This window comes from Muscardinus avellanarius, assembly GCF_963383645.1.
Source record: "Muscardinus avellanarius genome assembly, chromosome: 5".
NCBI lineage: Eukaryota > Metazoa > Chordata > Mammalia > Rodentia > Gliridae > Muscardinus > Muscardinus avellanarius.
In genome coordinates this window covers 82,987,185-83,012,612 of record NC_137790.1, presented here as the reverse complement: position 1 = coordinate 83,012,612, position 25,428 = coordinate 82,987,185, and the positions used below count along the sequence as shown (strand labels likewise).

The following is a 25,428-nucleotide window of genomic DNA, read 5'->3' as shown; positions in this document are numbered from 1 at the left end:
TTGCTGAGACTCTCAGCAACTCAGAGAGACCCTATTTTCAAATAAAAAAGTGAAATGGGCCGCTAGGTAGAAAACCCATGGGTTTCCATCCCCAGTACCAATAAAAGAGAAAATAACTATAGCTAAAGCTAGAGAGAACACAAGAGAAGCCAGGTGTGGTGGTATACACCTATAATACCAGTACTTGGGAGGCTGACAGGAGGATTGCAGGTTCAAAGCCAGCCTCAGCAACCTAGAAAGACCCTGTTTCATCAATCAATCAATCAATCAATCAATGGAACAAGAGTGTAGCTCAGAGGTTGAATACCCCTGGGTTCAGTCCCTGGTATCAGACACACACACACACACACACACACACACACACACACACGAGAGCCCATTTTTTGCCTGCTTTTGTCACCTTTACTTTTTTACCTTCTGGGACTCGCAGCTTTGCAAAATAGCTGATTTAAAAAAATTTCTAGTGAACTCATTCCTGAGAGAGAAGAACATATGTATTCAAAACATAAACTTCATCATAGTTACGCATATAAAAAGACACTAACTTCACAGGGGGAGGGAGTTCATGGTGTGGGGAGGATCCAGAGGGAAAAACCCAGTGCTGTGTGCATGGGTATTTGTATCATTTTGAACCTCATTTGTATCATTTTATTGGTGAACCATGCACCAATAAAAGTATTCTTAAAAAGATACTAACCTTATGCCAGGCGTGGTGGCGCACGCTTGTAATCCCTGCGCTTGGGAGGCGGAGACAGGAGGATCGCTCAGGTTCGAAGCCAGCCGCGCTGGCTTAAGAGACCCTGTTTCCAAATAAAAAAGTATAAAATAGGTCTGGGAGTGTAGCTCGGAGGTAGAAGGGCCTCCAGGAGCCCCAGTACCACCAAAAACAAACAAACAAACAAACAAACAAACAAACAAACAAACAAGCAAAAAAAGGTACTAACCTCAAAAAGGTACAAAAAGACCTGGGTGTGGTGGCACAGGCTTATAACCCCGGCATTTGGGAGGCAGAGACAGGAAGATTGCAGTTTGCTGACAGGCTCAGGTACTTAGTGAGGCCCTTTGTAATTCAGCGAGACTCTATTTCAAAATAAAGAATAAAAAATAGGGCTGGGATTGTAGCTCAGAGGTAGAATTCCTCTGGTTCCATCCCCAGTACCAATAAATAAATAAATAAATAAATAAATAAATAAATAAATAAATAAATAAATGGTACAAATGTGAAGAGAAGTCTGATTTACAGAAAAATCAAATGTATTTGATAAAATACTTGAATTAATAAAAAACAACACATACACACATAACACAGAGGCACTATGTACTAACTCACAAAGGGGAAAAGCAGTGGTCACTGTAAAAGTTATATCAAACATACTTTCCTTGTGATAAAAATGTTCAAAATCTTCTCTGATACTTTGAGATCTAAATTTATCATCTTAACTATTTCCACCATATTGTGCAATAGGATGGAACATATTCCTACTACCGATAACTTTGTACTCATTATCTAAACTCTCCCCAACCCTTCTGGTTATATTCTCTAGCCCTCAGTCATGACTATTCTACATTATACTTCTTCGAGATCAACTTCATTTAGAGTCCACTAAATCACATGGAGTGAAATAATAGGATACTATCCTTCCTATATTTGGCTTATTTCATTTAACATAATGTCTTCCATTTTTATCTATGTTGCTACAAATGACAGACTCTCATTACTGTTTATGGCTGAATAGTATTCCATTGTGTGTACATACCACAGGTCCTTTATCCATTCATCAGACCATGAACATTTGCATTGTTTGATTATTGTGAATAGAGCTGCAATGAACGAGGGAGTATAGATGTCTCTTCAACATACTGACTTCAGTTTTTTGGCTGTATCCCTACTGAGCTTGCTGGAATATGCAGTCTATTTTTAATCTTTTGAGGAACCTCCATATTGTTTTCCATAATGACTTTAATAATTTATAAGTGAGAATTTTAATCCAGACAGTTTAGTGAAAGTCTTTCTCTGAAGTTTGTAGGCTGAGAGCTTTGGAGCTGGCTGCAGTTTCTTCATATGATGCTTAAGAAGATTAAATGACATCATGTCTGTAAATCATTTAGAGGAGTTTTGTTAATATATGTGAAGATTAAGTCAGCAAACCACTGAAGTTCTCACACAAGTGCACACACACACACACACACACACACACACACACACACACACACACAATCCCATCTCAAAGAAGAGAACCTCTGTATTATGAGAGCATTGTAAAACAATGAACAATTTTGCATTTTGTACTTGTTGTAGACTGTACTGCTGAAAAATTAGTTTTTGTTTTGCTTTCTTCCCAATGTGTTTCTTGCATGTTTGTGTTTGTTTTTCTTTCACTGACAAGCAATGCTGTACCCCATACACATGTATAAATATTATGTGTCAATTAAACTTTGAAATATTTTTGTGCACATTTTTCCCAGCCTCTGGTGCTGAAAGGTTAGGATCCTTGGTTTTGCTGGTTTCCCAGGTGCTAGAAACCCTTCTAGGGGCTTTCCTGCAATACTTTGGAATGCAAGCTCCCTTGAACAAGCACCTGTTTAGCATAATTTCACCCTTGGCCTGTCTGTCTGAGGTAGTCAGCGAATATTAAAATAGACCTAACAATAAAACAGCACTCAGTCAACCATAGAGCCTTCTTCTGAGGGGCGGAGCCTAGCTCACCTTCCCTGGAGGGCTGAGACAGATCAATTTACAGGCCCTCACCTACCTGGGTGAGACCCTTCCTCCTGCCCTCCATCTTGGCACTGGCTCAGGCCTCTAGTGACCATCATTCAGCATTAGCCCACAGTCTGGGCAGGAAATGTCACCCGGGGTCCTTCTCTCCCCCGCCCAAAGTGACCTCAGGCCTTTCGCGGACCCGGCTTCTGATTGGAAGCTGGTTCCCTCAGAGCAGGACCTCCAGGACCCCTCTGTGGGTTACAGCCTGTTTGCACTGTTGCACTGCCACGTAAGGCAGAGGCTGTGAGGAAAAGTCGAAGGCCTGCACTTTCTCATCTACAGGTACCAGGAACAGGAGGCCAGTAGCATTCCAGCGACCTGGGCCCGGGGCTGGCACCTGCCCATGAGTCTCTTCAGACGGGCCGCTCGCCACCATGAAGGATCTTCTTCAGTACACAGCCTGCTTCTTTGCCTTCTTCTCCACTGGGTTTTTGATTGTGGCGACATGGACAGACTGTTGGATGGTGAATGCTGATGACTCCCTGGAGGTAAGCCATCAGCAACTTCTTTTTCTAACCCAGCCTAAACATTCTCTCAGCCTACTCCCCTGTACAAGCCTCGTTGTGTTTCCCAGGATTCAGAGAACAGGGAAAGCTGTCACCAGACTGACTTACTACTTCTTGAACCTCTGTATCATAAGCTCATTTCATCCTCACACTCATCGATGAGATACTGGTGTCAGCCCATTTTGCAGATGAGGTAACTGAATAATTCCTCTTTTTATCATAAGGAGAAATTTACAGAATTCTTAACTCCTGTCATGGAGTCATTCAGAAATTCACATCTTCCACTGCTACATACACCAAAGTGAATCGCGCTTCAGTAACAGCATTTCCCCCTTAGGTAAATTTGTTCAGCATTAAGAGTACTATGGTAACTAAAGACATTTTAATAAGCCCGGGGTGGTGGCACACACCTATAATCCCCTGTACTTGGGAGGCTAAGACAGGAGAATCTCAGGCTTGAGGCAGTTATCAAGACCCTAAGCAACTTAGTGTAGATTCTGTTTGGAATTTAAAAAAAGAATAATCATAATAAATGGAGCTGGGATTATAGCTTAGAGGTAAAATGCCCCTGGGTTAAATTCCCAATACCAAAAATAACAACCAAAAGTGTTAACATTCTAAGACATTGAATATTCAAACTCAAGACATATAAAACCTGCCCAATTAGTATGCAGTAGAAAAGTGTTATTTTAATGAACTTCCAAGCAGAAGAAAATATTCTGAGAGTCTTCCCAGCGCATCCTGAAGTACAGGAGACAGACCCCAGACTTAAGAATTATTTCTTCAAACCAAGATACACTTGGGAACTATTATGCAAGAGACGAGTGGGTGGGTTCACATTTGAGGGTTTTATCCTTCTCACCAAAGAAGCTCAGAAAGAAGTTCATCTGAGTTCAGAAGTACATCTTATGGCTATAGAAATGTAAGAGTGGCAGAACTGAGAAACATTTTAGAAAAATTTAGAACTGAGAAAAATTTTAGACTCAGCTGCTATTTATAATAAGCTTTAGGGAAATATGAGTTAAGAACACACACACACACACACACACACACACACACACACACACACTATTGGGAGTTCTAGGAGTATATAGCAGTACAATCTGCTCTTTTACATACATCCTGAAGGGACTAATTAATCCTAACAGATACTATAATTGCTACCTCTATGAAGTTTAGAAAAACACTAGAGAACAAGTTTATATATTTTTCTTCTATCTTTATTTATTAGATTCTTGTGTAGTTAGAAATGGAAGTAATTATTTTCCCTTTTGTTGTTCATTGTTTCTGCTCTTTATTTTTTCTATTTTTTAAGTTTTCCTCTGACTTCTACCTGACATTTCAAAACCAATGGAGTTATAAACACATTCTTAGTGCTAGAAAGTATATTTCTAAAACAGAATCGAATTGGACTGCTGGAAAGGATGTCCTCTTTAAATTGAGTCTGGGGACATATTTATCAGGCCATGCAAAAAAGCAGTGAATGGAAAAGGAAAGCCCTTTCAACAGTGCTGGGGGAAAGTGCAGACAAAACATCCTGCCGCCCTTAGCTCGCTCTCCTTTGGACTGCCAAGAGCAGATGATCAATAAAGAAGTCTGTTGGATGCTGGACCAGAGCATAATTAAAAATAAGCCTTAAAAACTGTTTCTAAAGCATGCAAAAATCCTATTCAAAGTCATTGCTAAAATATTTTTCTGAAACAATGTGCAAGTCTTTCCACCTAAGGTGACAGAATTGCTAACTTTGCTGTATAAGAAATAGAGTTCAGGAAGGGTAAGGGTCAAAACTTCCCAAGAGAGAGATGGCAGTCCTGGCATTGAAAGTGCTTTCTTCCTCTCATTTCAGTACATGCAACTAATTTGCCATCTTCCTTGTGCAAGAATGCATCTAGTTAAAATTAATGAAATAAGCAGTCCAGGTTGTTCACCTCCAGTAAATCCTTGCTAACCTTGGACAAAAGCTAGTGGGTATTTCTCAGTTCTTTCTTACTTACATTAATTGAAAGCTAAGGAAACCTCCATATGAAAAGAAGTTTGTACTATGTGAGGACCCTTCTCTTTTGCCAATTTCCTTATTTGCCAATATTTTTGAAGGCACAGAAATCTATCATAATTGTTGCTTTTATTGGCCAGGATATGAAGTCATATGAAGTCATCACTTTATCCATAAACTCTCTCTCTCTCTCACCACTGGCCCAGGTATTCTTTTTTTTTTTGTGTGTGTGTGTGTGTGTGTGTGGTGGTACTGGGGATTGAACCAGGGGCATTGTACCTCTGAGCTACATTCCCCAGCCCTTTTTACTTCTTATTTGGAAACTGAGTCACACTCTGTTGCTGAGGGCCTAACTTTCTGAGGCTGGTTTTTGAACCTGTAATCCTTCTGTCTCAGCCTCCCAAGTACTGGGATTATAGGTATGTGCCACCACACCTAGTCTGTTGGGCCATATTAGCAGCTCACTTCAAACAACTGCTAGAAAAAAGTCAACACAACAGAAATTTAAAAAGCATTCATGAAAATTTGAAAAGGTAGACACATAGATTTATAGCTTTGATAACATTTAAGCTGATGTAGCATGATGCTTAAAGTGCGTTCTAAGGTTCAGTTCAACTTAATAAATGCATCAAATATATATCAAAGGTACTATGTTAATATAACCGGGAGAGGTAAAGATAAAGCAAGAATGGGTCCTGCCTTCCAGCAAGGTACATTGAGTGTGGAAAAAAAGATATGGGTGAAACTACAAAAAAAGAAATAGATCAGTTCATATTTTGAGAAAGAAACGAAGTCCTATAGGAATAGAGATGATGATGTGATTGGGGACAGTGAAACATGTCTCATGGGAGAAGAGGCTTTCCAGCAAAGCCTCCAAATGATGCCAAGGACTTCAAAAGGTAAACATGGCAGCAGGGGCTTCGGAGGAGAGGACAGTAAGTGCTTAGAAACACATAGGGTGAGAACAAACATAGGGACTGTGAAAAGATTAAGGTGAGTAACAAAGCAAAAGGCAGAGAGAGCTCAGCTATTCTTTGGTTTTACAGCTCCCACATCTACCTTGAGGCGTAAAGTTTTTTTTTTTTTGTGGTACTTGGACTAAAGTGAACTCAGGAGCATTCTACCTCTCAGCCACACTTCCAGTCCTAATTTATTTATTTTTTAAATTTTGAAACAGGGTCTTAGGAGGAATACTAAATTGCTCAGGATTTTCTTGAGCTTGTAACCCTCCTATCTCAGCCTCCCAACTACTGGGATTACAGGCATGCACCACCATGCTAGGCTGAGTGAAGTCCTTTGTATTTAAATGTGATGACACTTTGAATATCACTATTATATGTAATTACAATGCACCAATAAAAATAACTTTAAAAATGAGGACGGAAGAAATAACACCCCAAATTGTAGCGTGCACTGCCCTAAACCAGGGGTCACATGCCTGACCGCTGCCCGGCTCTTCTCACTCTTGAAACTGTTGTGCTCCTGGGAGGACTGACGTGGAGGAGAGAGCCTGGGTGTGAGATCTCTTCAAACCTGCGCTCACATCTTAACCTGCTCCCTGCCTTCTGCTGAGGAGTCACATCCCTGTTCAGCCCACTTTCATCAGTGGTAAAGTTGAACTCATTTGTCTCTAAATTCCTATTAGCCTTTACTTTCTTTAACATCAGGACTCTCCTTTCAATATGTTCCACTTATAAAAATTAAAAATTTAAAAATAATAAATAAATAAATAAATAAATAAATAAATATAAAAGGACTCCCTTATCTCTGTCTGCAAGTCCAGGGAGAGGGCCAGTGACTAAAGGACCAGTGGTGTTCAGGGTCTCCAGAAACTTCCAATGTTCAGAGTATAATGGGAATATTCTCAATTTAAGTTTATATATATGTATATTTTGGTATTGGCGATTGAACCCAGGGTCATTTTACCTCTGAAGTATAACCCCAGCACCCCCCTTTTTTTTGGTGGTACTGGGGTTCCTGGAAGCCCTTCTACCTCCAGGCTACACTCCCAGACCTATTTTATATTTTTATTTGGAAACAGGGTCTCTTAAGCCAACACAGCTGGCTTGGAACCTGCTTGATCCTCCTGTCTCCGCCTCCCAAGCACAGGGATTACAAGCGTCCGCCACCACGCCCGGTTCCCCCAGCCCTTTTTATTATTTTTGAGACAAGGTCTCATCAAGTAGCTGAGATCGACCTCGAACCTGTGATCCCCTGTATTCGCCTCACAAGTATTGAGATTACCGGAGTGACCACCATGCGCAGCTCCATTTTATTCTTTAATTCTTCTCTAACCTTCTCTCCCTCTTTCCTTTTTTCTTTGTTCTTTCCTTTCTTCCACTTTCTTTACCTTCCTCTTTTTTTCTCTCCCTCTCTCCTTCCCTTCTTTTTCTATTGCTCTTTCTCTTCCTCTCCTTCCTTTTTTATCTTTTTACCCCTTTCACCTTCATCTCTTGAACCCTACCCCATTCTCTGCCTCTATATACATTTTTTCTATCTTCTTTTATTCCACAAAAATTTCTTAGTATCTGTAGGTTGCTGCAGTATAGTACAGGAAAAACAGGAAACTTGGAACATTCTAGATCACTCCTGGTGTACTGAGGGGCATAGGCAGGTGAACCAGTGTAGTGGCCAGTGCTGTGGCCACGAATGCCCCTGGGATGGCAGCTCACCTGTCTTAGGTTATCAGTGAAGTTTACTCAGAACAAGAGATAGCTAAGCTGGGGCGTGAACACCAGGCAAATGAGCCAGAGTAGAGGGCATTCTAAGCAAAGCAAAAGGTATACACAGATTTCCGGAAACAAAAGCGCTTCGTGTCTGTGTCATGGTACACCTTTCAGCATGTAAAGGTTTCTAGTGCAGGGATGAAAAATCAGGGTCTTGGTCACCAAAGGCTTGATGTATTTGTAAATTACAGATCTTATTCTGTAGGAAGGGTGCTTCCATATAAGCACACATATACATGCAGTTTAGAAAATTCACTCACTCTTAGTAGCTGTGAGGCATAGTTGGGAGGGGTGAAGTGAGGCACTAGGAGGCCGGTCAGGAAACATGAGCCAGAGAAACGAAGAAAGTTATGACGGTCGGAACTAGAGTGCAACAAGCATGGGAATATAGGAAAAGATGTGAGCAACTCTAAGAATTTGAATTGATGGGTTTAAAAAATGACTGCAGGCAGAGTGTGGTGGTGCACGCCTAATTCCTTACCTGAAAGGCTGAGACAAGAGGATGATCACAGGTTTGAGATCAGCCTCAACAACATAGTTGACCCTTAGAAACTTAGTGAGACCTTGTTTCAAAATAAAAAAAATAGAAAGGGACTGAGGATGTAGCTAAATAATAGAATGCCTCTGGCTCCTGGGTTCAGTTTCTAGTAACATGATGATGAAGATGGAGGAGGAGGAGGAGGAGGAGGATGAGGAGGAGGAGGAGGAGGGGGGGGAGGAGGAGGAGGAGGAGGAGGAGGATATGATTGCATATTTAAGAAAGTGATAAAGAGAGGAATCAAAGTTGGAACACACCTTAACATTTTAGGACAACTAGAGGGATGGTGGAGACATTCAACTAGAGTTTAAATGGGAAAATTCATTTCTGTAGTGAAGTCATCATGGAGAAATACCCCTGGGTCAGCCCACATGCTTTTTTTTCTGGCCTAGTTTATCTTATAACACAGGATGCAGGAACACAGTTCTTTATAGTGGGGAAATACACAGGCTAGACTTGATGTCAGAGGGGCCTAAGGTTAAATCCCACCTTGCTGGATAGTCTTATGAGGGAGAGGTGGGCTCTTTAATTGCTAGAAGCCAGATTTCCTCTTCTGTAAAGAAACAATAATGATGCACACATCATAAGTTTCTCGTGATGATTAAGTGATCTTATGTATCTAAAGCATTTACCAGAGCACTAGGCAAATACAAATCAGCCAATAAGTGTTGGATATATTATGATTGAGTTTTGGTTCATCAGATTGTTGTTGTACTGGAGGAGGAGATGACATTTTGTGTAATGTTCACTGAACAGAGAGCTACGAGATTTAGGCTCTATTCCTATTTTTGCCATTGATTCTCTTGGAGAAATTTTGCTTACTTCTCTGGGCTGTGGTTCACCTATCTTTATACTTACTACTATTTCTTTATTTTCTGACTAGAGTAATGATACAAACAAAAGATAGTCTGTCAAATATTTATACTTAACCAAGAAAATAATTAATAGTATTAATGACATTGAAACTATGTCATAAGGTTATAATTATTAATTATCTGCACTGGGACAAAAATAGTTTCTGCCCAAAGTTACTGCTTTCTTCATTAGCAAAAGAAAAAAAAAACATTTGCACAAAATGATTCTATTTTAGGTATTTTATGTTTATTATTTTCTGTGAAACTTCTATATACCAAACACTGTTATTATTCAAATTTTGTGATCTCAAAATAAAGGCTGCACACATTAGAATGTATTTTATCCTAATAATCAGGTTCTCTCTTAGGATTTCTGTTTGCATTAGTGATGTTATAATTCTTTAAGACATAAAGTACATATTAAAATTATTATATCAAGTATGTGTTCTAATTATATATATATATATATAGACATGTATACTATATACATGTATATGCTGTATATGTATATATGTATGTATTTATATATGTATGCTAGTTTTACTTTCCAGTTGATTTCAGAATCTTCCAGAAGACATTTGAGACTGCAAATGTTCTATTACTCAGTTCATGATGTTGTGCAGCACTGAGCACTGATGTCCACATTACAGCGGCCCACGATGCATTTGTGCACACGAATTACAGAACATCTATGGAGAAGCTTGACATTGTTTAAAGAATGAATAAATACATGAAATATATTATGAGATGATCTTTGGAAATCTCACACAAAATCCTCAATGAGAAGTATCTTATGTAGAGAAACAGCCATTAAAAAAGCCATGCAAAACCTATCTTGCTGTAATCTAATTTTTTCAATAAATGTATTTGGCTCAATTTTTAAAAATAAGATAGAAATAAAAATCTAATCCTCTGAGATGTCTAATAAGGTTGGTGAGAAATGTATTCTGTCTATATAATAAGCTTTTCTACTTGCTACTTTAAAAAGAAAAAATTTTAAAAGCAAAAGAAAAATGAAATTAATATTTTATAATCATTCACTCAGAAATTGTGATTTCTGATATTGGGTAGTATAATTGAAAGTTGTTATACTATACTTTTTTTTTTTGGTGGTACTAGGGAATGGAATTCAGTGGCTTTTATACCTCTGGGCTACACCCCCAGCCCTATGTTTTATAATTTATTTGGAAACAGGGTCTCAATAAGTTGCGGAGAGCCTCACTAAGGAGCCGAAGCTGGCTTCGAACCTGTGTCAATCCTGTCTCAGCCTCCCAAGCGCTGGGATTACAAGTATGCGCCACCACTCCTAGCTAAACTATACTTTTATAACAATGCATTATACTACATGTAATTTAAGTAAATTAAACAAGAAGTGCTAAAATTGAAATATTAAGATAGTTTAGTTATGTAAACTAGGTCATACAAACTCAAAGTCCCACAAAATTATATTTTACCACCTAAATTTGAATTATTCTGTTTTTATCATTTATACCTTTAGCCAGTGCTTCATGAAAGACTGGACAGAGCTAAACATATTCTAGTAAATAAACTTATTAATTTCTTTCAGATATTATAAATATTGGGCAGTAGCTATCAGGATTATTTTAGCCTGGCTTCCTCATCCTTATTTAATCTTGTTGAGTATTTTGTACCATGGCATAGTAATTTTATATTACAATGAAAGACATTCCAATTATTTGTCATAAAATATAGTATTTACAAAAATATTTTAAAATGTATGTCTCCATATGTATATTTAATTAAGTAATAGATGCAGGTATGTTGAATACTCAGTGTTAAAATATATCAGTACAAAGATATTAAAGTGCTGTCCAAAATTGTAAGTACTAATATGGTCTGGCAGGATGGTTTTTAAACTAATATATCTTAATTATTTATTACATTTGTTTTTGGTGTATGCATTATTCACCCCTATGCATTTATAACTTACTGCATCTTGAGAAAAAAATCTCATTTGATAGTGGTCAGCCAATAATGTGTGTGTGTGTGTGTGTGTGTGTGTGTGTGTGTGACTGTAGAAGAGATAAATATGAAGTTTTTTTTTTTGCAGGTCTGGGGATGGAACCCAGGGGCTTTTGACCTCCGAGCTACACCCCCTGCCCTATTTTTTACTTTTTATTTTGAAACCGAGTCTCACTGAGTTGCAGAGGGCCTCACTAAATAGCTGAGGCTATCCATGAACCTCCATCCTCTGGTCTCAGCTTCCCGAATGCTGGGATTACAAGCGTGCGCCACCATGCCCAGCTATACCAAGTATTTTGAATTTTGAGTACCTCTAGTTTTGAAAAGATAAATTAAAAAGAGAGGCAGGCAAAATCACGTGTCATCAATTGTATTTTAAGAAGGATAAAAAGATATATTGACAAATAATAAAATGGAGTTCTTAAATTTATATTAAATGAGTATTTTAGTGACACACAAAACCAAGAAAATTGTACACATGAATGAGGTACCATGTGATGTTAAGATACTCATTTACATGTGTAATGGTTAAGTCAGATAAAACATATTTATTTCCTCATTTATAATTTCATTATGGTAAAGTATTCAAAATCATTTCTTCTAGATTTTTGGAATGTGTAGTACGCTGCCTTTATAAGTTACCCTACATAGCACAGTAGGACTTCTTGATCTTATTCAGCTGTAACTTGGTACCATTGCCAAACCTTTCCTCATTCCTCTCTCCCATCTCCTTTTCCCACTCATATGGTAACCACCATGCTACTCTGAACTTCTGAGAGGTCACCTTTTTAAATTTCACATATGAGTGAGGAACAACAAAGCAAGAGCACTTATCTCTTGAGATCATTCATTCCTTGCCTTTTTGTGCCTGGCATATTTCACTTAACATAATGACCTTCAGTTCTGCAGGATAGAAAAGTCTTAGTGGGAGATTGCTATGGAGTTCAAAATATGAAATTCCAGGACTAAAGAACTAATTTATGACACTATTACTCAACTGGGAAGAGTCATCAACATCATGATCTTTTAAAACTTCCTAAGAGGTATCCTGTTCATTCTTAGAACATAGTAAACACTTTTCAGAGCTAGTGGATTAGACAGGTTTTAGGATGAAACCAAATTAGTATAAACTCTCTGGACTAAGTAATCATTCTTTATGCTCTGGGGTTTAAGTGTTCTGGTTTATTTAGCCTTGTTCAAAGCACATATGAAGCAAAAATTTTGCAGACAGTATATCAGTTATTATTTTCTACTCCAAAGATCAAATAAGATTTAATATGCATATACATAGAATTAAAAATAAAAGGTCATTTTTCTTACATAAACATCTGTTGAGTATCTCCTACCTGCCAAGAAGGAGAGACTATAGGATCTTTGAAGCAAGGGGCCATGCATGTCTTAATCATTTTGGTACCCACATATTTTGGTTGGCAAGTTGACTGATAAATGACAAATATTCAGTGAATATAGCTTAGAAATCAAGGGTTGCACAAAACTCACATACAAAAAATAATTCAGTATTGTAAGTGTTATATGTTATATGGAGAAATTACTGTGAACTTTCAGGGTAAAAAGAGGTGAACTCTAGCTAGAGCAAGTGTGTGAAGCCTCATGGAAGCATCCCTTTGAAGTGGGGCAGATGACAGGTAGAAGTTTGAGAGGATGAGAGTAAGAATGGTATTCTTGTTAGTGTGTAGCCCCAGAAAAACATTCAAACGCCTTTAGGAGGCAGGTGGCCAACATACTTGATCAAGGCACTGCAGGAGCTGGGTGAATGCAGGCTCCACCCGCCCCACCTAAGTAGGAGCAGTCGCTCCATGCTCCATCATGCTAATTGTTGGTATGTGGGACTGTGGAGTCCAGGCAACCAGTTTTCAAGGGAAGCCAGAAGTCTTGTGTGTCCTATAAAATCTCTCCTTTCAAACTGTTGGCAAGTAATTAAGAGATTCGTGTTGGCTGTGGGTATCTTTCTACTTTACTTTCATCCCTTGGATAAACTGATGTCTCTTTTAGGAGATAATTTACTCTCCATTCCAGGAGCAATAGCATTAAAGTCATGTACAAGTTCTTTTAACATTGTTTTCTATATTATTTCTAAATGTATAAACTGCACCTTAAAAGGGGTGAGCTCAAGTTTATACTTCTCTACTTAGGATGGTCCTGTGAAATAAATTTACTCGCTGATGTTTTGCATTTTTTTTTCAGAAAGGTTAGCCATAATATTTTAAGCATCAGTCTGCTTCTTAAGAATTTTGTCTTAAAACCTTCAAGAACTTACATTTGCTTGCCTTTTAGAGTATTCATAATATGCCATTTTATAATGGAGGGTTAGATTAAGTAAAGACTATATATTACAGCAAGGAGGGCTTTCCTAAATATAATAAATAGTAAAATCTTTAACCTTGTATTTTATGCACAAAGGCACCTTTAAGGGTGTCTGCAGTAAGTGCTATATTAACGCAGAACTTTAGTTAATTACAGCCACTATTCTCACGTACCTTAACTGAGTGTGAATACCAAGCAATTTAACAGTGTGCCCCTGAGCATTAATACTTAATGAAATTGGATTCCTTGTTTTCTCTAATGAGCTCATTGCTTTTCTAAATATGGTCATTGCAAGTAAATGATCAATAGCCTTGAAATTGTCATTGCTGCTTGATTATTTTGGCAAGGCAGGAATATTCTTACCAATGTAAAGAATTCCCATACACACATCTCAGTCCATTTTCTTAGCACCAACATATATAATAGGAATATTCACACACAACAGGAATGTTGTGGTGGCTGACTTACAAACAGGAAGGAAATTGTGGCCAATCATTGTCTGACAGTAGAGCAATAGCTTCCTAACCACAGATGTAGGAAATTGGATCCAGTGTGTCTGTTAATTGGGTGACTGAAGGGCAACAGGCTATGTGTAGGCCTGACTTATTTTATGGGATAGCACTTCAGACTATTACTTTCCTGTGTACTGAGTTAGTTTCCTGGAGCTGACCTAACAACCAACCTGTCTATTACATTAATTTGCTGGAGCTGCCATAACAAAAGACCATACATTGGGTGGATTAGTGCAAGAAAAATCTTGTTCTCTCATGGTTCTAGATGCCAGAAGTTTGGAATCAGGTATTGGGAGTGTTGCGCTGCTTCTGAAGGTTCCAAGGGTATTTTCTTCCCGTCTCTTCTGGCTTCTGGTGGCTTTGGGCACTCCTTGATTTGTGGCTGTGTGGCTCTGATCTGCTCGCATGGACCCATCACCTTCTCCTCTGTCTATAACTCTCCTTTGTGTGTATATTATAAAGATATTTGACATTAATTTAGAGCTTACTTGGCTAATCCAAGATGATCTCCTCATCTCAAGACCCTTAACTTAATTACATCTGCAAAGACTATTTTTCCAAGCTGGGTCATAGTCTTAGGTTCTCAGGATTAGGTCTTTTTTGAAAGCCACTAATCATCCTATTGCATCTGCCTCTCTCACTTTCATTATTATTAATAAAGCTGAGCATAGCCACTGCCTACAATATCATTATGATGTCTGAGCACCTTACCATTATTTTAATTTATGGAGCAAATAATTTATACCGCACATATTTATAACCATTATTACTTAGAGCCACCCTATCATTATATCCTTTATCAGGTAAGAAGACAGATTTGACTGAAGTAAGATCTTGCCCAAGGTTATAACACAGTTATTAGAACTGCCAATTTATATCTAAAGTTTATGCATGTATAAACTAGATATTCATGTCTTTCTTTAGAACTTGATGTGATAGATTTTACAAGATAAAATTTCTTCATTAGATTGTTGGACTCTCTGTTTCTCTGGGTCAGATAATTGGCTAGAAAATCCAGAATATCAGGCTGGGTGTGGTGGCTCACACTTGTAATCCCTGTGCTTGGGAGGTGGAGACAGGAGGATCGTGCAGGTTCGAAGCCAGCCTCGCTGGCTTAAGAGACCCTGTTTCCAAATAAAAATATAAAAAAGGTCTGGGAGTGTAGCCTGGAGGTAGAAGGGCTTCCAGGAACCCCAGTACCACCAAAAAATATCCATAATATCATTTCCAGATTTAACCTTAGGAACAGCAAGCTTAAGTGAGGTTTGGAAGAAGAATAGTCTTGGTATGAGGTTCCAGTCAGGGCTTCCTTAACCTAAACCTATCCTCCAATATCCAATTCTGTCTTTTTTTTTTCTTGGTACTGAGGACTAAACTCAAGGGCATCCTACCTCTAAGCTATACTCACATCCTTATATTTATTATAGTTTTTTATTTGTAAATAGGTTTTCACTAAGTTGCAGAGGGTCTTGCTAAGTTGCCAAGGCTAGCCATGAACCTATAGTCTTCCTGTCTCAGCCTTCCAAGCACTAGGATTACAGGCATGTGCTACCATGCCTAGTTGCTTCTCTTCCTCCTCCTCTTCTTCCTCTTCCTCCTCCTCCTCCTCCTCCTCCTCCTTCTCCTCCACTTCCTTCTCCTTCTCTTCTTTCTCCTTCTTCATCTCCATTGAGCTATAAATACAGTGCAGTGCTTAAGAGCACACACACACATACCAGTATGATCCTTGGTCCTCTCTTCTCCATTTATCAACTGTGCTGAATTAGGGTTATTAATTTCCTGTGTCTCCATTTGTTCATTTGTAAAATGGATTATGACAATAACATCTAGATGAAATGCTATATGCTTAAATAGTAACAGCTTCAAAGTATAGTCTCAGACTCGTTCATTCTTACTAATTGTAAATATTTCACAACAAAATAAATTAAATAGAGATAGCACACTCAAAACCATGCTGGAGTTTCAAGCAGCAGAGTTTTAGCTGGTCCACAAGAGGCTTCAAAGCAGAAGATGGGCAGCGAGTGTATGTATACCTTCCCATGATTTTCTTTTGCAAAGCCACGTTTTTATGTCCCTTCCTTTCATATACCCACCAGTTTAACATTCCTTCCTTTGCATTCCTCTTTCCACCTTGCTCTGTTCTTTATTCATTCTTGGATAAAATATTAAGTTTTAATTTTCCAAGATAATTGTTAAACATTACTAAATTATTTCAGCTTCCAAAGTAATGTGAATCCATAATTGAGTCTGAAGAAGCAATCACATTAGCTCCTTGCTATGTTGTCTGAACTGTCCACAATACTTCAAACAGTTTTCTGTTGGCATGTTTGCCATTGTGAAACTTTACTGTGACTTGTGTTTATGGACAAAGGATGGGAAGATGCAGGGCACTGGCACCTTTTAGCTGCAAGAGGATCCTTGTCATCTGCAAATCACTTCCAAGTAAAAGTAGTTTACAGCTGTCAAATTGCTATAAAGTTTGTTTACATACAGATCATAGCTCAAACATTTGTCATATGTTAGTAGAACAGAGAGGAAGAAGACATGGAGCTTTTAGTCATGTATTGGTGGCTTTTTATTTACTGGCAAATTTTTTTGCTAATTTTAAATTTACAAGACATAAAATAATATCTTTATATATGAAATCGGTGTTCATATTTAGGAAAATTGCATTGAGTAATATAAATATACTCAAGACCTTAGCAGATACCATCTATGATTGCATTGAATTTTTTGAGTCAGTATCAGCATGACCAAGTATTGTCTTCATGCTATGCCATGACAGGATGATGGAACTAGTCGTAGATATTTGAATAAACTTAGTTCGGTGTTTATCCAACTTACTCATGACTTAATTCTTACACACACGTGTGCACACATACGCATGCAGAATCAGGAAGTAGAATCATTTCCTGGTCTGGAGAGCCTTTAATTGTCAGTGCTTAAGGGAAAATATTCTAAAATGCATTGGTTGTTGTAAATGAGATTCTGATCACCCTTGTAACCACTGTACTTAGTTACTGAACGTGGCAGCCGGGGTCTCCATGTGATGAAGGGGAACCGAAATGTGCCCACATGGGTTGTTTCACACAGTTGTCTTCTCCAACATGCAGGTGAGCACCAAGTGCCGCGGCCTCTGGTGGGAATGTGTCACCAACGCTTTTGATGGGATTCGCACCTGTGATGAGTACGACTCTATATATGCGGAACACCCGTGTGAGTATACCTGGGACGTCTCTGCTTGCCAGGAAAGGAATGCCAAGGGAAACTGTGCTCACATTTCCATCGTGTGCTTTTGGTTTTCTGTGGTAGTATATTAAGGTTCTGTCCAGTTTGAAATCTTGCAATTAGAATTTAATTTTACTTCTGAAATGTGAATTGAAACATATAGCATATTTTATCTGTTTCTATATGTTTATAAATTCCTTAGGGGCAAAAGTGTCCTATTTCTGCCATCTCCCACAGGACCTCATATAATGCCATGTGCATGGTAGGCTTATAGTAAATGCTTTCTTAATTGAAATGTATTCTTTGAATGTTAGAATTTTATGATTAGAATTGGCAAGTTATGTGAATAATATTTCAGAGATGTCTTTCAGCTATGACTTAGCTCAAATAGAAAGTTTACAGTTATTTTAATTGAAGATTTGCTAAGAAATAAAGAGGTAGAGATAGAGGGGCAGAGACATAAAGAGATTGCCAAAAAGAGACCCACAGATTATGGGGATCAGTGGATGGAAGGAAAAAAAACACATTGTTAGCAGCAATATTGAAGCCAGCTCCTTCATCTTCTCTCCTTTTAGCTTTAAATCCCAGTTAGGTATTAGCAAGGTCCATGTTTCTATGAATAAGAGATTCCATAAATTACAAATCTCATTGTTCATTCTTTCAGTCCTTTTCCATAGCATTATTTATTTATTTAGAACATTGAACTGTGCCAAGAAATACTAACTCTGTTATTAAAGCAAAGTGGTTTTAGTCCCCTTCAAAGCAAATGATGGGTGAGGGCTTCACATAGCAACTTATTTTCTCAAGATAAATGAGAAGTAAACCTTTGGAATGTGGATTTTCCCCTGGACAGCAATTTCAGTCCAAGAAAAAGCACTTAGAACCGTGCTCTAAGATATTTTCACCTGCTATTTAGGACTCAGGGGCTTGAAACGTTTTTTACATAATTCATAATGCCTTTGTTAAATTTTTGTTTTAAAGGTCTTCTTAATTCTTTTACTTTTCTTCTCCTTATACTAAGCAAGTTGTACCTACAAAGAAGCATGATTTGATGAACAACAGTGGACATTTATGCTGGACACTCGGCGTATTCCAAAAAGTCAGTGCTTTGCTAGAGTGAAGAAGAAAGAGAAAAGATTAAATATTTAAGCATTTTAAATAAGCTGAGTGTCGTGGTACGTGCCTCCCAATTCCATTATTTGGGAGATTGAGACAGGAGTATTACAGTGAGACCCTCAGCAACTTAGCCAGGCCCTGTCTCAAAATAGAAAATACAAGGGGCTAGGTATGTAGTTTGGAGGTAGAATGTCACTGGGTTCAATCATCAGTATAACAATCAAACCAACAAACAATAATAAAACAAAAGAAACACCCTTTTAAATACTACTATGTACATTTATACAAGCAGAATGTAAAATTACTAATATACCTATTATACAGGAAAAAAAAAAAAAAACAGTTTAGCCGGGGGTGGTGGCTCACGCTAGTAATCCCCGCACTTGGGAGGTGGAGACAGGAGGATCTTGCAGGTTTGAAGCCAGTTTACTTTTTTTTTTTTTTTTTCAGTACTGGGGATGAAACCCGGGGGCACTGCACTAACAAGCTACACGCCCAGCCCTATATTTTCAGTTTTTTAAATTTTATATATTTTATTATTATTATTTTTTTTGTGGTACAGGGGTTCCCAGAAACTCTTCTACCTCCGGGCTACACTCCCAGACAACTATTTTTTATATTTTTTATTTGGAAACAGGGACTCTTAAGCCAGTGAGGCTGGCTTTGAACCTGCGCGATCCTTCTGTCTCCGCCTCCCAAGCGCAGGGATTACAAGCGTGCGCCACCATGCCCGGCTGCGTAGTTCTTGTTAACAAAGATAATTTAAGAACCTCTTCCCCTACACACACACACACACACACACACACACACACACACACACACACTCACAATAGTATACTAGCTCTATTCTGGTAGCCAAATCTCATTTCATCACAAAGAAAGGAATTTCTCACCAGGTAGCAGGAGCAATTTAGTTGCAGGAATGTTCTACTGGAACCAAGATGACCGTTGGGTCAATGGGCCATCCTGTAGGCATAAGTCCTGGAGCTCCAGAGACCCTACATTTGGAAAGAGGGTGGGACAGTCTCTGTGAGGAAAGAAAAATCGAGACCACTTGGGTCTGGATGGGTTCAGACAACTTCCTCCCTTCCCCCTCATCCTGATGGTACTGCTGTTCCTGGGTGGTAACAGGTTCCAAAAAGGGAGTGAGAAAATTTCAGTGGAAGCACTCCAAAGTATTCATTGGCCCAGAATACAGAGTAGGAAGCTCATGTGTACTATTTTTAATATAGTAATTTATATAATTTTAATATATATTACTTTTAATCAAAAGTATGTGTTAAGCCAGAAAAAAACTGGTATCACTTATTTTTTTCTTTTTTTAATGTCAGACAGGTAAAGCACCAGCAACATAACAAGGTTTAAGAAGGAGGCACTTTTCACACAAACTGTGAACAACCAATCATCATGTTCATAAACAAAAAGGATCTAATATCACTTATTAAGTTCCAATATTTTCCCCCAATTTTGAGAAAAATGAGTCTTAGATTTAAAATATTAAAATTTTTTGAGAAATGCCAATTTCTGGAATATAAATTCAATTCTAAGAACAAATGAATGTTTATACATATTCCTAAGAAAACATATAGTATATTCTCCTATAAATAAGGTAGAAGAGGATTTTACACATTGATTTCCTCTCTCAGATACACCATAAAGATATTTCCTTATTTTTAAAAGAGGAAAATTGGCTGCAATTCTGCAAGCAATATATTGCCAAAAAGTCTTAATTTTACCTCACCATTGAGAAAAAAAAGTATTTAAAGGACAAGGAGACCCCAGATCACTATGAAAATAAAATATAATCACTGTACCATGAAAGGAATACATTTTATTGCTCTTATGCGTCAGTCAGCTAACACAGCAGTAGTATCAGCTGCACACAGTTAACTCTCCTATTGTGACATCACTTCCCTCCTCTTTTTTAAATTTTTTTTGGGGTACTGAGGATTGAACCCAGGGGCATTCTACCTCTGAGCTACACCCCCTGCCTATTTTTTATTCTTTATTTTGAAACAGGGTCTCACTAAGTTGCGGAAGGCCTCACTAAGTGGCTGAGGCTGGCCATGAACCCGGATTCTCCTGTCTCAGCCACTTCTCTTTTATTAATGTGGCATAGCTGTCACTCAGAGTTGGAGATGTTTCTACTCACAGAAGGTGACTGATGTTGTCCCACCTTTATTTACCTGATGTTTTCTTTTCTTAGCTTCCTGCTACACCTCCTTATTGGCTATATCTATAAAATATGCTCAGTTGACAGTGCAGGGTTAAAGGGTATAGAGTATTGGCTAAGAAGGATCTCTGCTTGAAGGGCTTAAAAACAACATGATATGGCTTCTATGTGATAGCAGGAATGAATTCTCCTTTCTAAAGTTCTGCTCATGCCTCCCACTAGCCTGAATGGACAAGTCTTAAAATATTTTAGCCTACATTCATGTGCAAAATTCAAGCCAATTATTTTTAATGTTCTAATAAAACTCCAGGCAGTTATGATGATCAATTATTTGTTTATTTATTCAATATTAACCGACTAATTTCTACAGAACCGATACTCTGCCTTCGGTTTACTATTCACTATAATACTCCAGAGCAGGAGGCAAAAGGGAAAAATTTTCCTAGTCTCCACTGTCTACCAGGATTCTATCTGCTAAGATGCCAACAAAATGAAGTAGTGTCAGTGCCTCAGCAAGTGATGATGTCAATAATCTCATCATGTTTTGAATGTTTGAAGAAGTTAAGGATCTTCATTTCCTAGTTCATGCCAATGTCAAATCTGACTCCTCTCAGTGAGCTTGTACTGTGTGTGGTTTTCTGTGTCGTGTGTACCTCTGGGAGTTAACATGTTTCCTTCCTCTGACTGCTGTAACCACGTGCCCTGGTCGTCCAGTGAAGCTGGTGGTGACTCGAGCACTGATGATTACTGCAGACATTCTGGCTGGTTTTGGATTTATCACCCTGCTCCTTGGTCTGGACTGCGTGAAATTCCTCCCTGATGAGCCCTACATTAAAGTCCGCCTCTGCTTTGTTGCTGGAACCACATTATTGATAGCAGGTACTGGTGGGGACAAGCAGCAGGGGCATGGACACTGACCTAAGGACTGGAGGTGAAGGAAAAGGGCGCTGTCCTCATGCAATTTATTTTAGGATCATACATGGCATATTTTTATAGACTGAAAAAATAGAGAACACCTATTCTTCCATAGAATTATCCTCCTATGTCTTTACCTTTGGAATCAAGTAATTAATCTTTGTTAATATTCCAGATTAAGGTAGGCTAAAGTTCTTAAACAATTTTTGGTCATTCAAAAAGTTACATAATGTAGATGGGCATGGTAGCACATGCCTATAAGCCCAGTACTTGGGAGGCTGAGTCAGGAGGACCACAGATTTGAGACCAGCATCAAAACCAGGGACTCTCACAACCTCGTGAAACTCTGTTTCAACAACAACAAAAAAACAACAAATAAATAAATAAATAAATAGGTCTGGGGGTGTAATTCAGAAATAGAATGCCACTGGGTTCAATCCCCATTATCTACCAAAAAATGTTACATAATGCTTTCAAGTTTAAAAACAATTATTTTTAAATAATTAATTCCTAAAGTTAAATCCTAAATGAAGCTCCAAGCTGCCGACCTTTCTTTTCTCCTTACAAGTTTTTCTTGTTAGCAATGAACTGAGTTGCACCAAGTCCTACTTTCAGTTTTTCTCCTGTGCCAAACTATCTGATCATAAATGTAGCAATAAACCAGTCACATTATTATCTATACTTTAGAAGCAGATAAAAAATAATAGTTCTGAAGACTAATTAACCAAACATAGCTAAGTCAAGAAATAATTTTTATGTGGAATTATTAGTGAAAACAACAAAACTGAATTTTACACAAATAATGTCTTCAACTTCAAAGTCTTCCTCTGTGACAATATGATGTCTCTTTGGGGTCTTAATATAAGCTTGGAGGAGGAATACCATTGAAGACATCAAAGGACAGAAAGATTGTAAAGCAAAGGGCATACCCTAGAGAGAAAAACAATCTTAATTGGTAAAAGCAAAAAATTTAGCAAATAAATATAAACGAGAACCTAACAGGCAGTGTGGAGTAGCAAATGACAAATCGCGGGAACTCTGGAAATAAGCATCTTCAGCTGGTGCAGTGGCCCATGTCTGTAAACCCAGAGACTCAGGACGCCAAGGCAGAGGATTATCAAGTTCAAGACTGGGGAACTTAGGGAGACCCTAGGTTTTATTTCAAGGGAAATAAAAAGGGCTGGGTGTACCTCAGTGGTAGAGTGTTTGCTTTGTGTGCACAAGGCCCTAGATTTAATACTCAGTAAAAAAGGTTCAGGGAACCTGCCCTTCACACACTTGAAATGGGGCTGCCTTGAATCTACTTGCAATTTTAAATGTCAGTATAGAATTAACATATGTTCTATATTATTTATATTTGACTGTGGTGTTCTTTTTTTCTCTCCATGTCTCAAGATATAAATATATATCCTGTTAAAATATATATATGGATATGTATGTCTATTTCTTTTTAGTCACTGTGCAACAAAATTAAACAACTCTTCTGAAGTATGTCACAAATTACAAAACTGATTAAAAGAATTTCTTTTCTGAAGATATGTTTCTCAAAATACACAGTGCTAAGTAAGAACTTTGTGTACATTTAAGATATAAAACAGAAGGTTTTGTGCCATTTGAAAAACAAAACAAAAATATTTTTCTCCCTGCAACACAGTCATGAGCTGTATTATGAAAGTTAGGTCAAGGGCAGGCGACATATATGATGGTAACCCTATACAACTACATAATGGAGTTCAAAAGTCCCTGCTATATAGAAACATTTTAGGTGTCATAACATCATAGCACAAGGCATTACCTCTGTGTGGTGAGGCTGATATACATAATCCTACTGAATTATATGATCATGATAATAAATAGCTGTTAATGACTTATACATTTATTATATTGCATTTTATCAATGCATTTTATTATTATTTGAGGGTATACTCTTTCTACCTATAAAAATGTTTGCTATAAAAAAATACTGTTATGCCAGTGGTAGCCTCGTACCATTCATATTTACTGAATTTTCTCACTGCATCATTTTCTCTTGTGCTTGATTTAATCTCAGACCATCTTCTTCATAGCCTAAGAACATGGGCTATGGCATGGAGCTTAGGTGTAGAGTAGCTATCCCATGTAAGTTTATGTAAGTACAGTCCATGATGTTCACACAAGGGTGAAACAACCTCTACACCCCTTTCTCAGAACAGAGCTCTATCATTAAGATATACATGGCTGTAATAACATTGGAAAGTGGAATGTTAAAACAAATAATTCTGATCAGTTTTGGTAAACACAAACTGATGAGAATCTCATTTTTCATTTCCATTTATTAATAAACTGAGGTAAATATGGAAGAAATTACAAAATGGGAGGTAAAAGGCAAAGATAGAAGAACTACCCAAAATTTTAGTTGCCCATTAATCCATAGTATCTTTGTTACCTCCTTAAATGACATCATGCATTTGGAGTAGCAAGCGGGCCTTCTTGGATTTAAATTTGGAGTATACCCCAAATTTTCTCAGAATCCTTCCTTTCTTTCAGGTGCCCCTGGAATCATTGGCTCTGTGTGGTATGCTGTTGATGTTTATGTGGAACGTTCTTCTCTCATTTTGCACAATATATTTCTTGGTATCCAATATAAATTTGGTTGGTCCTGTTGGCTTGGAATGGCTGGGTCTCTGGGTTGCTTTTTGGCTGGAGCGGTCCTCACTTGCTGCTTATACCTGTTTAAAGGTAATAACAAAGTAAAATAGCACATTTTCTTTCCTCCACCAGTGGAAATATATCTCATTTATAATTACTGCTTGTTTAAATTTTTACCTATTACCATTAAAAAATTGTCAGTCAAAGATAACTAAATTATAATACTCAAGCTATATTGCGCAGATAATAGTATATTAGTTGAGAAAATCACAGCCACAACTGTGTCCAATATTCAAATATGCGATGGTTATTTTGATGTATCAATCCTTCTTATACATCTGACTTCACCCAAGACACTAAAGTTGTACTGAGAATTAAAAGTTAAAAGGAGAAGTGGACTGAGAGCCAAGTAGTTATTAGAGAATTTCATGTGTCACACTGAGTTTCTAAAACTCTCACTTTAAAGACCAAGAATTCCTCTCTTCATCAGCAAAAAAACAAAATAGCTGTTTAAATTTTAAACCTAAAAATAAATTTCAGGATAAAAATTTCAGAATTTCTTCTCAAATTCTTTGAAGGATTCCTAGATGATTCCTTACTGAGAAGTTTATTCTTGTTCCTTTAGAGGAAAAACATATAAATGCCATTATTTTTTTCATTTTACAAGGTTTACTGAGTCATACTTACTTTTCTATTTCTGCATTTATCCTTTGTAAGCAGATGTTGGGCCTGAGAGAAACTATCCTTATTCCAGAAGACATCCCTATTCTACAGCTGGTGTTTCAACAGCCAAGTCATACATGGCCTCTCGGACAGAGACTGCTAAAATGTATGCTGTAGACACAAGAGTATAGAACACCAAATGTCAATCTGTGTTCATGTATTAGGTAGCTAATCAATCAATGTGTCCAAATTCATAAAATAGTGGCTCAATCCTGGGACAGTTATTCGCATTTCTTATTCAACTAAGTTCATTCTAGCTTAATTAATCAAAATGTTTTATTCTCTCACTTCTTTCTATTTTTCTATTTTTCATCATGTACTTTCCCTACATTTTAAAAGTAGATCTCATTGTGTATGTTTAAAGTACACAACATGATATTAAGGAGTAAGTAGAGATAATAAAAAGGTACTATAGTGGAACCCGCATTTTTTGTTGTTTTTATT

The 25,428-nt window shown here is 37.7% G+C and overlaps 1 protein-coding gene across 1 annotated transcript; it reads left to right on the top strand.

Annotated features, from left to right (window-relative positions):
• Positions 1–3,138: 3,138 nt before the first annotated feature.
• CLDN16 (claudin 16) lies at positions 3,139–25,115 on the top strand (the record flags this gene model as incomplete). Its single annotated transcript, XM_080695726.1, has 5 exons — positions 3,139–3,252; positions 17,315–17,417; positions 21,433–21,597; positions 24,160–24,351; positions 24,982–25,115. The coding sequence occupies 5 exons, from the start codon at positions 3,139–3,141 to the stop codon at positions 25,113–25,115; spliced, it is 708 nt and encodes a 235-aa protein (XP_080551852.1).
• Positions 25,116–25,428: the final 313 nt, after the last annotated feature.